Genomic DNA, 13,621 nt, shown 5'->3' with positions numbered 1-13,621 from the left:
TAAATAGATTTCAAAATACAACATTATACAAGCAAATCCATAGGTTACAATACATTTCAACGCTAATATTTACAAAGTTAACCACGCTCGTCGATAGCGTCTCTGTAAGATTGTAGGATAATGTGTAAACTTGGTACATTACCCATTAACAACGGCTCGATTCTCTGTAAGGTAATAGGTAATGTGTAAGCTAGGCACATTCCCCATTAGCTTTGTGTAAACCGAATTGCTAGAAGGCTATCATGCCCTTCACCCCCATATAGGTTAAAGTGTAACTGCCTTATGTAAGAAAAAAACATGTCAATACATGTTTTTTTGTGAGAAATAGCAGTCCCAGGGTTAATGTTAATTGGCACAGCAAAATAGATTGAATGATTTATTGAACAAGAAATACTAAGATATAAACATTTTTAGTATACATTGCAAAAAGGAAATATCGTTATAAAACCGCATTAGTTCTATAGCAGAAATAGAGCAAGATCATGTTTCGCAGGGCGGTATGCAAACCTGATTATAATCGCATAATGGCGTACGTAAAATCGTGATAGAGTTAGAAAGATTTTGTACAAATGCATCTACTAGACGATCATTATGTTTTAAATCATTTGTAAAGTTTTTCAGTAATCACTTCAATGTTATTCCCGCAGCGACGTGATACAACACGTAAATACAAAACTGTCCACAAAAACTCGACATAGAGTCTTGCAGCTGGCGGTTCTGATAGCAATACGTCGTGGTGTTTCTTCTTAAAAATTGTATAATCGTATTCGGAAATACGGCGGCGTCAGGTTGTAACCCGTCACTGTCAAAAAATAAGGATTTGTTCCTGCATAGAATAATGAGTAGCCAATGCGTACCGGGCTCTTCCGAAGAATCTGTGTTGACGATATAGGCTCTAGGTCTATACCTGATAACGTGGCGTGGTAAGAGGTCGCAGGGAAATACCCCGCCAAACATACTCCGAGTAACGGGATTTCGGCTCAAAATGCATGACAATTGCATAGTATTCATTATAGACGAAATCCACTGTGGAATCACAAAAGTTTAATTAAATTCGTATAGGACTTCTCGACGTTGGTTAATCTCCAGTACAGCCGTGTTGACAGCATAAACGATCATATTCACCGTGTGTGGTGTGGCATCCGCAAAATGAATTTCGGCCCGTAGGTTACCCGTTTTAATGAGCGAAAAGTGAGCGCTCGGTTCCTGATCTGGCGACAAATCGAACGCGAAGAAAGTGTAGCCGCTCATAAAATCATCACGGTCTATGCTTAATCCTGCGTCGGCTTTTTGTTTTCCGGAGATGTGAACGAGAGCCATATATTCCCTCACAGCATGTTTAGCGTCAAAATTAGGGTGAAACGGCTTGGCGGGGATCTGCTGTCCGTCCAAATACAGAGCAGCGTGGTTGATCCTATAATGGTGAAAGCAAAGTGGATTTTTCTGGTAACTGCCGCTGAAGGCCTCGTTGTCCACAAAGCAAAGAATCACCGTTTTTGGTATCTGGCCCAGAAAAAGATTTTCATGATTACTATTTCTCGTTCCTCCAGGGATGCTATAGACTTTCAAACAGGCCCTGTCTAGAGCGTATTTAGCGGGGCTTGATAGAAGAGCTTGGCTGTGACCGATCCTGACGGCTGGAGAGACTTGTACTCTCTTTACGTAGAGGGCTGCGTTCACGATCTGAACCTTAAACTGTTCCTGTTCGGGAGTCATAAGGCAAAACGAGTCCTTATTTCTTGATAACTTGATCTTAAGATCTAGACCGTTCAAAATGAGTTTCGGTTGATTAAAAATGTCACCGAAGATCGGGCCCACGAGTTCCACAGGCCTTGAGAGACGGGTTGCATGGGCTCTGCGGGCGAACCCATAATTTTGATTTTCGCCGTCGAGTACGGTGGTCTGGTGATGGCCTGCAGTGTCTTTATAGAATAACCCCGCTGTAAATTGCGATCTCAACGCTTGCGTACTGTAGTTTAAAAGCGTTTCAATGTAGGCCCGGTAACTATAAAGGTTATCAGATTGTGAAATCAAACGGTCCCCCAGAGTAATGTCCACCTGATTGAAAAGTGTGGCTATGGGGTAATTAATAAGCCCCACACGCGTGCCGGCAGCGAGAACCGTACCGTCCTGTTTCAGGATGCGGCACTGGACGTTCAAGAGTGTATTATTTAAATCGTAATAATATTCTCCGCTTCCCGATACGAAAAATTCCAGGGGTGCGTTATCGGCTAGAGCGGCGATGGGTTGCACCTCGACAAAAACCGATTTTTCGACGCTAGTCTGCGTGGGAGGCACGGTAAAAATATCCAGTTCGCTTTTAGAACACTCTATCGACGCATCGTGAATAAACGCCATGACCTGTTATTAGAAGATGTCACTCGTGAGGCGTCTTGCGGACTTCTGACGCGACCTCGATTTACGTTGAGCGGTGTTATTCATGAGGCGCGGCGGGAATCGCGGTGAGCGGGGTCTTTTCGCTCGTGGTAAAGAGTTTCTTTCTCTTTTTCTTTTACGCGATTTTGTGGTTACGTAGATTAGTCCGTCGCCCTCTTGATTGTTTTTAGAGGTGCGATTCAATCTGTCCACTACGGCCGTAGACATATTCGTGATAGAGTCTTTAGCAATGTTTCTTACGGCTGTTTTTACATGCGGTTTGACTAGTTCTAGGCCTTTTCTGAAAAGCGGTACCGCTCTTCTAAAAAGACTTCTAAACAGACCACCGAGACCGGCGCCGTACATGTATTCATCACCGCGGAACCCCTCTAAGCCATGCCCTGCTTGAGCTACATAGTACCGGGCGTACAAGGCGGGATTGCCGTAAACTCTTTGAGACATAATTTTTACCGTGGCGTAGTCTTGCGAGGCCTAAAATGTAATCGCACTATACACTTTCCGTATCTGAATTTAACCGGCGTACCCTGGTCCGACATGACGGTAACAGTTACGGAGTCAAAGTGTTGTTTGCACAGCGGTATGTAATCTGGCCGCGAGTAGCGCACTGTGACAATATCGTTATCATCGCCGCTAACTTCTACGGTCCGTAACAGTTGAACGTAGCTGTCGCCCACAAGCTGATGTTGAATTATATCAGTGTATACAAAAAGCGAATAAAAACCCGCCTTTGAATCGGGGTAAAAGCGGCGATTCCACAGAATTAAAGCTGCGGGTGAATCATCGACGGTCTGTAGTCTGAAAATAAATTTTAGCTTAGTACCCAGAGCGAACTGTATAGGGGATGGGTCGGGTAGGATTACCTCTCGACGTAGATCATCATAACGTATCCTATAGGCAGGCATGGATAAATTCAGCGATTCTATTCGCGCATTGACTGTACCGACCAGCTTTTGAATGTTCGGGTAAAATCCTGATTTTACATGATAAACCTCTAACGGCTCGTTGTGTTTAGCAGCGTAGAAGTTCCCTTCAAAAGCGTCGAACGTGTTCCACGTATGGGGGTACTGTATTTCCGTTAACGCCACTTCATAAGCTCCTGAAAGATGAACGGCCTTTGCTAGCTTGGTGGTGTAACTTGAAATATCCGAGCCACTTCACAAAATAATGAGTTGCACCGCGACGCCTGCGTTTTTTCAACACTTTTTCAACTTTGTAGATCCTATTAGCATCTTGCGGCACCTTTTGTAGTTCGTCTTCATAAAAAGACCCTTCTACGTTTTCACCGCTCAAATCGTTTAATGCGTAGAGAGGTTTTCTGAATCGTGTATTTACAGACGAGACCACGAAAATTTCACGCGTGTAGGTTTGCTCGTAGCCTTTTGAAAAGATATGCTTATGCCGCACAATCCGGACGTTATCCCCCGGTTTTAATAGAGGTTTAAATCTTTTCGCTGCAGAGACGTCTTGATAAACGCTGCGTGATACGGTCATGGAGTTAGCTTTCGTGACAGAGGCAGGACTGCATCTTATAGTGCGATGATAAGCGTTATTGTAAGAGTGCACTAAATCAGGTAATACGTCTATATATCTCAATGTGTTATGAGCCGTTAAATAGCGCCACATACGAGCTTTCAACGTGCGATTAAATCTTTCCACGACCGCAGCTTTCACCGTATTATTCGTAAAGAACTGATGTACGTTATACTCTTTACAAAGCGTAGCGACGGGCTTATTCATAAATTCTTTCCCGCGATCCGTTTGTAGTTTTTGCGGGATACGTCGTTCGCTTTAAAAAATCATCTCAAAAGCTTTTGCAAGCTCCTTGCCGGTCTTGGTCCACAGGCCGATGACCCAGACGTATTTGGATAGAACATCTATGACCGTTAAAATATATTTTAAACCGTCGTTATCGTTAGCGTAGTCATTCATGCAGACTAGATCCGCCTGCCAGAGACTATCCACATCGCTAACTATGATCTCGATTTCTGATAAACCGTCTTCTTACGGATTTGTGTAGAGAATACGCTTCTTGATCGCTAAGTCACTCTGCGACAGTCTTTCTACGTACGCCATATTTCTTAACGGCATTATAGAGCCGCTGTATCCCTCCGTAGGAACCGGGACTCTTTGCTGTATAATAATGCTTGTGTAACAGAGTTTCGACGTTAGGCATTTTGAAAACAAAATGGTGCCGGATTTAGATTCAATCCTTAATTAACTAGTTATTATACTTATACAGGGTAAAACTGGTATGGATTGATTTTCCCATTCTAGGTAACATTTTTAGTATGACGCAGCAAAAAACTATTCCCAGGCTATGATGTAACATTAACTAGCCATATCAATCAATACAATAATGTTAATGATTATTGGTTTCTGACAAGATAATTAAGGGCAGTCCTTAATTAACTAGCTAATATAGTTATACATGGTAAAACTGGTATGGATTGATTTTTCCCAACCTACGGAACATTTTTTTAGTATACCGCAGCAAAAAACTGCTCACGTGACGTAGTCAACCGTGTATATATATCCGTGCGAATTGTTCATTCAGATTATCAGAACACTGAGTCTGAAGAGGTGACAAGATATTGAATACCGTCAATGTAAGTAATTATCTTTTAGCATATCATGGGTCTGTATAATGTTTATTTAATACTGAATGCCTGATTGTCACCATTATTATGTCTTGTATATTAATTTTTAATTGTAATTGATGTAAGTATTTTATAGTTTATGCGCTTATTTTGTCGCTATATATTGTATAACGTTATGCGCTTGTTACAGATGAACCGTAATTTTAACGATCACGGCGCCGGCGAGGAGCAACTCACGGACAGCCAACTAAGTAAGTAAAGTTTTAGAGAGAATGTGTGAAAATGAAGTTATAGGATGGGGGATACCTACCACGCTTTTAATTTATTTTAAAAGCTAGATTCCTAGACGCTGATATGGAAGAGGAATGCCACGCAGCGACACAGTGTCTGATGGCTGAAGCGCAACGTGAAACGGTCTCTGGGGGCCGTCATGTTAATTTCGATCTAGCGGAAGATCCTCAATACCCAGACTCACAGGAACTACTGACCGAATCGCAGCAATTGGACGCTGAAGTAATGGCCGAGTGGTCCCAGGATAACTCCAGGACCTTGGATATACACAGCCTACCTATGTATGGTAAGTCCGGTAACAAAAAGCTCTTTGTACTCTACATTATCTTGTGAAGTTTTGTTGTAATTCGACGTCTATTTATTTCAGAGAGTTTCATAGATTGTACAGTCTCTGACGATGAACGTCCGTCCGCCAACACCAGCGACGATGAAGCTTGTACGCAACAACCTGTATATTCAGTCACAGGCCGGGATATATGGAGCCCTACGTACCCGTACACATCTACGGAAGGTATTGTCAACTACAAATGTCGCCGTGCTCTACAATAGAACGGACAGCTGTGTGGTAAATTACCGGTTATTTATTTCAGAGACAAAGAAAATGCTTCACTACTCGGTACCGGTACAAGAACCGAAGAAAATTATACACACCCGTCAACGTCTTATTCATCCCCCACCCAACCGCTCTGGAGACCTATCAACCTGACGTGTAAGTTTTTTTAAACCGTACTAATCCGTTACAACAATGTTTACTCTCATTTTCCTATTTTGTTAGGATGCGCCATAGATTATGAGCTCTCCATTTTCTTACGCAGGCACGCCTAGAAAGACAGCACGTAGACAAGCCTTCAGAACTAATTTTGATAAAAAAGAATTTGAATGCAGGTCGCCGCTGGAACATCTGTGGAAGCAACCCAACTTAAAGAAGTAAACCCTCCGCACCCCTCAGAGCAAAAAGCCACAAGTAACTCATTTCATCCAAGCCCTAAAACCAGATCTGTCAACAAAAGCGGCAATCTAAATGCAGGAACCTTGACATCCCATGATTCTGAAACAATCTTTGCAGGACCCTCAGGTAGGTCAATGAGTATTGAACCAAATGTATTACGGGTTTGTGACACTATAGCTACACCATAGAAGCCTAAAGTTCAGAAACGGCCGCGTAACACCACAATACGGTCAATCAAACCTAAAAAACAGAAAATTCGAGACAGTATATCATCATACAAACAATGGCCCCTAGATGTAAAAAGAGTATTTAACAACCTATACAGTCATACCATGACGCTTATCAACGCACACAATCATTTAGCTTACCTGTTGGATCGTTATACAGAACTGTCCGCACAGCGTCCGGATAGAGCCAGCATTTCAGAAATAATGGCTTTAGAACCGCTGTACACAGAGGCTGTTGAAGCCGTTAAAAACTTACCGAGGGCTCGTACATTATGACTAGGCATGACGGGTCGCGGTGTGAAACGCAGACCCCCGCGTAAAGGTTTTTTCAATAAACCACGCGTCATAAAACGTTGTATTAAAAAAGCAACAAACGCTACACGCGCGTTAAAGAGGCGAAAAAAACTAAAGAATAGGGTAAAGCACACTGCTATTGACTCACCACACGTGACGCAAGGACGACCCCCACAGAACACTACAACGCTTCAGCTTTCGCCGACAGTCGTCACTGAGACGGCAGAACATGAATCCTCGATAGATTCTCAATTCCTAGACACGCCGCAGAATTCCGCGGCGGATACACCTACAGTCTCCGGCGTTGAAATCTCGAACGATGATCGACAAGATGCAGCGCCACAGTTTTCACCTCCTCATACACCGGCCATAAGCGAACATTCACGCTTTTTGGAACACTTATTTCATGTTCGTAGGGAGATGAGTAACCTCAACGCCTATCAGTATATCGATCATTTTAGATTTGTGAATTTAGACTGTATACGCTCCTTTGAAGAAAGTTTGGAGATCATACACGGTTCTATTCAAACGTTACTGGATAGGATCGTGAGGGATATCGAGCCGGGCGACTTTATACAATTAAGATTAGAAGGGGACGGAAGACTAAATCCAGTCTACAGTTTTAAACAATGTAGAGAACAATTTGACGCGACTGCTTTCCTAAATGCCGTGGGCAACGCGTTGCAAAGCAACGCCGAGTGCATAGCCGGCGACTGCTTGAAATTGATAGTAAGCATCGTTAGGAATAGACGGGGAGGTATAAAACGCAGACGACTGAGATCTATAGTTTATACACGAATTATTCATCAGAAACGTCAAATGTTGTTTGATTTTAACAATTACAGCTCTAATCAGTGTTTGGCCGCGTCTCTCTATGCCTTACTGGCTGAAGACGACCCGCCTGACGATGATTTAATGAAACGTGCGGCGGAGCTGCACAGAAATTTGAAACTACCCGATGATCAACTAGTGAGCTTTAGCGACATTAGAGCGTTTGAGACGTATTTGAACGTTACCATTAAAGTTCTATACTTTAGTCAGGGAGACTGGCGCTATTTTCACACGGAAAAAGAACCCACAGACAAAATATTATATATTCTACATCATGATAATCATTATTACGGGATAAAAAATATAAAAGGATTCATAGGAGCTAAATTATTTTGTGAAAAGTGCAGTTCTGCATTTCATCACAAAAATAATCACTCTTGTCAATACTTTTGCTCCACGTGTCAGAGGTCGGATTGCTCTGATACAGCTGCAGAGCATCTGCAATGCCCACGCTGCCGTGTATTTTGTCGTTCAGCGAGTTGCTTAGAACTCCACAGAAGTCTCGCTGAGACTGACTGGTCGTTTTGTAAACTTAAGTTTTTCTGCGAGCGATGCTATCGCTATGTGCCCCAAATCGTAGATGATGAACACCGATGCGTCGGTGTACGATGCTCTGTTTGCGCTGTTCCGGTGAGCAGATTCGATAATCATCTATGTTACATGCAGCGCTATACACCGAAGAAATCTACGGAACAATACATCTTTTACGATTTTGAATGTACGCAAGAGACGGGAACGCACCATCCCAATTACGTTTTTGCCACAGATTTGCACGGGATATCTAGCTGGGAGTTTGTGGGTAAAACATGTACTACCGACTTTGTACATTTTTTTTTACAAAGGGTGGGTATGTAGGTTACACTTTTATAGCTCACAATGCTGCTCGATACGATTCCTAGTTTATCGTTAAAGAGCTGATCCGTGAGAAGCTGCGCGTCAACATGATAGCACAAGGCGGTCGCCTATTGTGCGTATCATTACCCGATTTAGACATGAGATTCATCAACTCTTTAAATTTCATTCCCATGAAGCTCAGTAAGTTGCCGCAAGCTATGGGATTTTCAGGCGCTAAGGGTCACTTTCCACATTTTTTTAACACTGATGAAAATCAGTCCTATGTAGGGCCTATGCCAGATGCTAACTATTATGGCGTAGAGTACATGACGCATAGTGAGAAAAAGGAATTCACAACATGGTACGAATCGGTGAAAAACAATACGTTTGATTTGCAAGCAGAGCTCAAAGCATACTGTCAACAGGACGTAGAGGTCTTGAGACGCGCCTGCGTAGTGTATCGCGAGCGCGTCGTAGAAATGACAGCCAAAAAACAAATACAGTTCTGTAAGCGCAAAAATAAATTTACTGAAAATCTCATCAGTATAGATCCGTTTCAGCTCACGACACTAGCATCTGTTTGTCTGGCCATGTACCGCTTTAAATTTCTCCCGAAGACAAAATAGCCATTTTGCCTGGGGATAATTATCACAAAAAGCACAAACGTTACTCGTCCCCGGCTATTCAATGGTTAATGTACGTAGCGCATACAGAGAACCTAGATCTGCAACACGCTTTGAAAGGTGGTGAGAAAAGAGTAGGAAACTTTTTTCTAGATGGCTATGCGAGAGTCAACGGTCGCCCTACGGCTTTTGAATTTCAGGGGTGTTTTTATCACGGGTGTCCCGTTTGCTATAACGATAATGACATGAACAAACTCACAAAGACCACTTACGGGCAATTGTATCGAATGTTTGAGGTGAAGAAACGTTTCTTGCTTCAACAGGGGTTCGACGTCCGCGTATTGTGGGAACACGAGTGGCGAGAGATGGTTGAAAAAAGCTCTGACCTACAAGCGTTTCTGCGCCACATGCAGTTCCCTGAGCCTTTAGAGCCTCGTGACGCTCTGTACGGTGGTCGTGCTAAAGCTATCAAACTCTATCACAAACAAGAACCCGGTGAAACTATAGAGTACTACGATTTCACCAGTTTATACCCGTACGTCAATAAAACAAAAGTGTACCCCGTAGGACATCCTAAAATAATCTATGACCACTTTGGTTATATCAAGCAGTACTTTGGCATCGCCAAAGTGAAAGTCTACCCGCCCAGGGATTTGTTTTTCCCTGTGCTCCCTGTTAAAATGAACAAAAAATTGATCTTCCCCCTCTGTCACACATGCGCATTGCATTCAGAAGTGGATTCCTGCGCTCATTCAGAGGAAGACAGGGCTCTGACGGGTACGTGGTGCACGATAGAGGTAGAAATGGCTTTGGAGAAGGGTTACAGACTCGCACACATTTACGAGGTGTGGCATTTTGAGGAGACGATGACAGATCTATTTGCGCAATACATCGATTTACATCTTAGACACAAACAGGAAGCCTCGGGGTATCCCTCGTGGTGCACGGACGAAACCAAGAAAAAAGACTATGCAGCCGCCTATCTTGAAAAAGAAGGTATAAAGTTAGACCCCGTTCATATAGAACCAAATTCAGCTAAAAGACAAATCACCAAACTATTCTTAAACTCTTTATGGTGAAAGTTTGCGCAGTGTTCTAGTTTACCTACCACCAGCGTCGTGAACAACGCCGATGAACTCTTTGAGTATGTCTTTCTTCCGTACTATGAAATTTCTGAGTTAAACTTTATCAGCGACGATACGGCGACTGTCAATTGGAAATACACAAAAGAACACCGCACCGTCAACAAAAACACCAACATTTTCATTGCATGCTTCACTACAGCTTATGCGCGCTTAGAATTGTACACCCTTCTAGATAAACTGCAGGAGCGCTGTCTTTACCACGACACAGACTCCGTCATTTTTGTAAGTCGTGACGGCAAGTGGCAGCCTCCCTTAGCTGATTACCTGGGTGAGCTCACCAGCGAAATACCCCAGGGGAGTCACATCACAGAATTTGTATCCGCCGGTCCGAAAACTTACGGCTACAAATTAAACACGGGTGACACGATCTTGAAAGTGAAAGGTATCACGCTTAATATCGCTAACGCTGGCGTTATCAATTTCGACAGTCTAAAAGATTTAGTGTTAGCTTACAAGAACTCTGCAGATCCTGGAAATGAAAAGACGATCATTGTAGAGCAGAATGGTATTGTGCGGATCAAAAAGTACTGGGATATTGTAACGCGACCCCTAAGCAAAACTCAGCGCTGCGTCTATACCAAGAGGCAGTTGTTTGATGACTTTACTTCTTTACCCTACGGGTATTAACGATGAATTCCCTTTTCTTCAAACAATTGACGTACCTTTATCTCCGCTACAGGTGCAGAATACGCTACAGACTACCGTACCATCAAATGACCGACGCGTAGCTATAGATAGAGTCGTGAAGTCTAAAGAGAAACGTGCTCGACAAATTTACTCCGTAGCGCAACAGGTCTTAAACATACAACATCATGGATCCTCGGTTACAACACCCATTCTCATGCATTCTAGCGGGCCCCTCTAACTCAGGAAAATCCTATTTTGTCAAACAGGTTTTAGCTCACGCGACAACACATTTATCTCACAAACCCGATAATATTGTTTGGTTTTATTCTTGTTGGCAAAAAATGTACGATGAACTGAGTAATTCCTTCCCCAGTATTCGTTTTATCGAAGTTTTGCCGCAGACGTTTGTAGATGACGAACTATTCCCGCCTGACATGATCAACTTGGCGGTGGTGGACGATCTCATGGAGGCCGCTAGCTGTAATTCAGAACTGGAAAAAGCATTTACTAAATACATTCATCATAGAAGCTTGAGCCTGTTCTATTTGGTTCAAAATGTTTTTTGTCAGGGGAAAAAGAGTAGAACCATCACCTTGAATACCAAGTACATGGTCCTATTTAATAACCCCCGCGATAAAATACAAATTGTGACGCTAGCCAGACAGATGTATCCGAGGAACTCGCGTTTCTTCTTAGAAGCTTTCGAAGACGCTACACGAGAGCCTTACGGATTCTTGCTCGTAGATTTGAGAGGTGATACGCCCGAGGAATACCGCTTAAGAACTGGTTTGTTTCCACCAGCTTTACCAGCAGCGTACGTTCAAAAAGGTAAAACTCGTTCTAAAAAGTGAATTTTTTACACTGCTGTGATTATTCATACCCGTAACCTTCATTCTGTCAACATGTCTGAGAGAGTGAGGCGTAACTAGGCTCTCTTGAAAAAGCTGGTGAAAGCAAACGCGTCGGAGAGAAAGCTTATTCTGAAGACCGCCGGCAGAGATTTAATCGCTGCCATCGCGGAAATAGCTCTCAATATTCTGAAAGGGCGGCTTCCTCTCAAAGAGCGCCAAAGAAAAATATTACAAAAATGGCGTAGAGCTATAAGAAATCTGAGTGACAAAAAAGTGTCCATTCGGAGAAAACAGTATCTATTGAATCAGTCTGGAGGCTTCATAGGGCCGCTTCTAGCTATTGCTATACCGCTAATAACGAGTTTAATAGCCGGTAGATGATGGAACGTGCTGAGAAAATGTACTTGGTTCCGGCGCATGAGATTAACAGACTAAAAAACGTCGGTCCGCCGGTGCCTACCGTGCGTCAGACGACACTCCAAAGGTTAGACGACGAAATCGGCGACATTCTACGCCGCACTGATTTGCCTGACGACGTAAAGATTAAAAGATACACCGAAATACTACAGAGAAGTTTGCTGCATGCTAAGCGCGAAGGTTCTGAACTTACACGTTTAAACCTTGTGATCCCTCCTGACGGTGAACAACCACCATCACCAGCGGGTGAAATAGAGATACGCCCCTCTGCCCCTCAGTTTGTAGATCACCTCAACCCCCGTTTCCGAAAAAATGCAAATATACTACTCAACAGTTTCTTGCAACACAAAGACATTGCTACATGGACTGAGAAAGGTGAATTTGTCTACAAAGGGTCCGTCGTTCCCGGCACCCATATGTTGGACCTTGTACAGAGCACACTGCTAAGTCACGGACTAACCAAAAAGAACACTCCACAAGGATGGGACGTTTTTATGAGGGCTATGGCCGAGTTAAACATACCTTCGACCATGATCGGTCACCATACGACCAGAGACGCTCTGAACGAATTAAAAATTATGTTGAGTGCACCGTGAAATCCCTTCAAAACACCGTCACAAGTACTCGCTACCTCAACGCCGGCCGCTAGAGGACGTTTGCTGTCGAAACAGAGAATCGCGCCGCTGTCGCCGAGCGCCTGGTTAACTTTGTAAATATTAGCATTGAAATGTATTGTAACCTATAGATTTGCTTGTATAATGTTGTATTTTGAAATCTATTTACACCTTTTTCCATTTCTTGATTTGTGTATACCTCTAAGTGAATCTACAATAAATGTATATTTTTTAAACACTTTTATTACGTCATTATTATGAACACTACAGAATGCTAACCCTAGGGATCCTGGGGCCGCCTTTTCTCACAAAAACATGTCTTGACATGTTTTTCTTACACACGGCGCTTACACATTAACCTACAACCTTGGGGGTGAAGGGCATGTGAGCGGTCATGGGGGACGTAACAGAGGCTGAACATGGGCTGCTTCCGGGGCGGGGACGGAACTGACGTAACAGATATTGGACACACATAGGGGCGGTAAGGGTTGGCTTCCGGGGGCGGGGACGGAACTGACGTAACAGGTATTGACACACATAGGGGCGGAGAGTGGGCGGAGAATGGGGAGGAGAGGGGAGGGGTTTAGACCGGAAGTGGAGGCGGGACATGTGCCAAAAAGGGGCGGGACACCTGTCAAAAAACCGGAAGTGGGCGTGTTGACGAGAGGTGGGTGCTCTTACTACTCACCTCTTATACCAACCAGCACTCTGCGATTGCTGGGTGCCAATAAACTATCATGGCAGCCAGGGGCCTGTAAAAGGTCTGCCATCTTAGGATGCAACTTAGGATACATGTCAGGCTTACAATGGCAGCATAATACAAGCAAAATAAAATACAATGTGCAGAATTGTTTTTTTTTTGTTAATTCTGCCTTCAAAAAAAGGTATAAATAGTGATCAATATAATAACAATAAATATGTAAA

At 43.3% G+C, this 13,621-nt stretch overlaps 1 protein-coding gene across 1 annotated transcript; it reads right to left on the bottom strand.

Annotated features, from left to right (window-relative positions):
• Positions 1-1,044: 1,044 nt before the first annotated feature.
• Positions 1,045-2,358, bottom strand: LOC141161226 (uncharacterized protein F54H12.2-like). Its single transcript, XM_073646042.1, has one exon. It carries the CDS (start codon positions 2,356-2,358, stop codon positions 1,045-1,047), a length of 1,314 nt encoding a protein of 437 aa, XP_073502143.1.
• Positions 2,359-13,621: the final 11,263 nt, after the last annotated feature.

Source organism: Phyllobates terribilis, unplaced genomic scaffold, assembly GCF_046119375.1.
Source record: "Phyllobates terribilis strain yellow unplaced genomic scaffold, ASM4611937v1 Scaffold_1__5_contigs__length_1240528914, whole genome shotgun sequence".
Classification (NCBI taxonomy): Eukaryota; Metazoa; Chordata; class Amphibia; order Anura; family Dendrobatidae; genus Phyllobates; species Phyllobates terribilis.
Note: the sequence above shows the minus strand (reverse complement) of the source record. Positions and strands in the feature narration are given on the sequence as shown.

Bases quoted from the DNA above. Each gene is read 5' to 3' on its own strand.
- LOC141161226 (XM_073646042.1), bottom strand. From the start codon at position 2,358: ATGGCGTTTATTCACGATGCGTCGATAGAGTGTTCTAAAAGCGAACTG.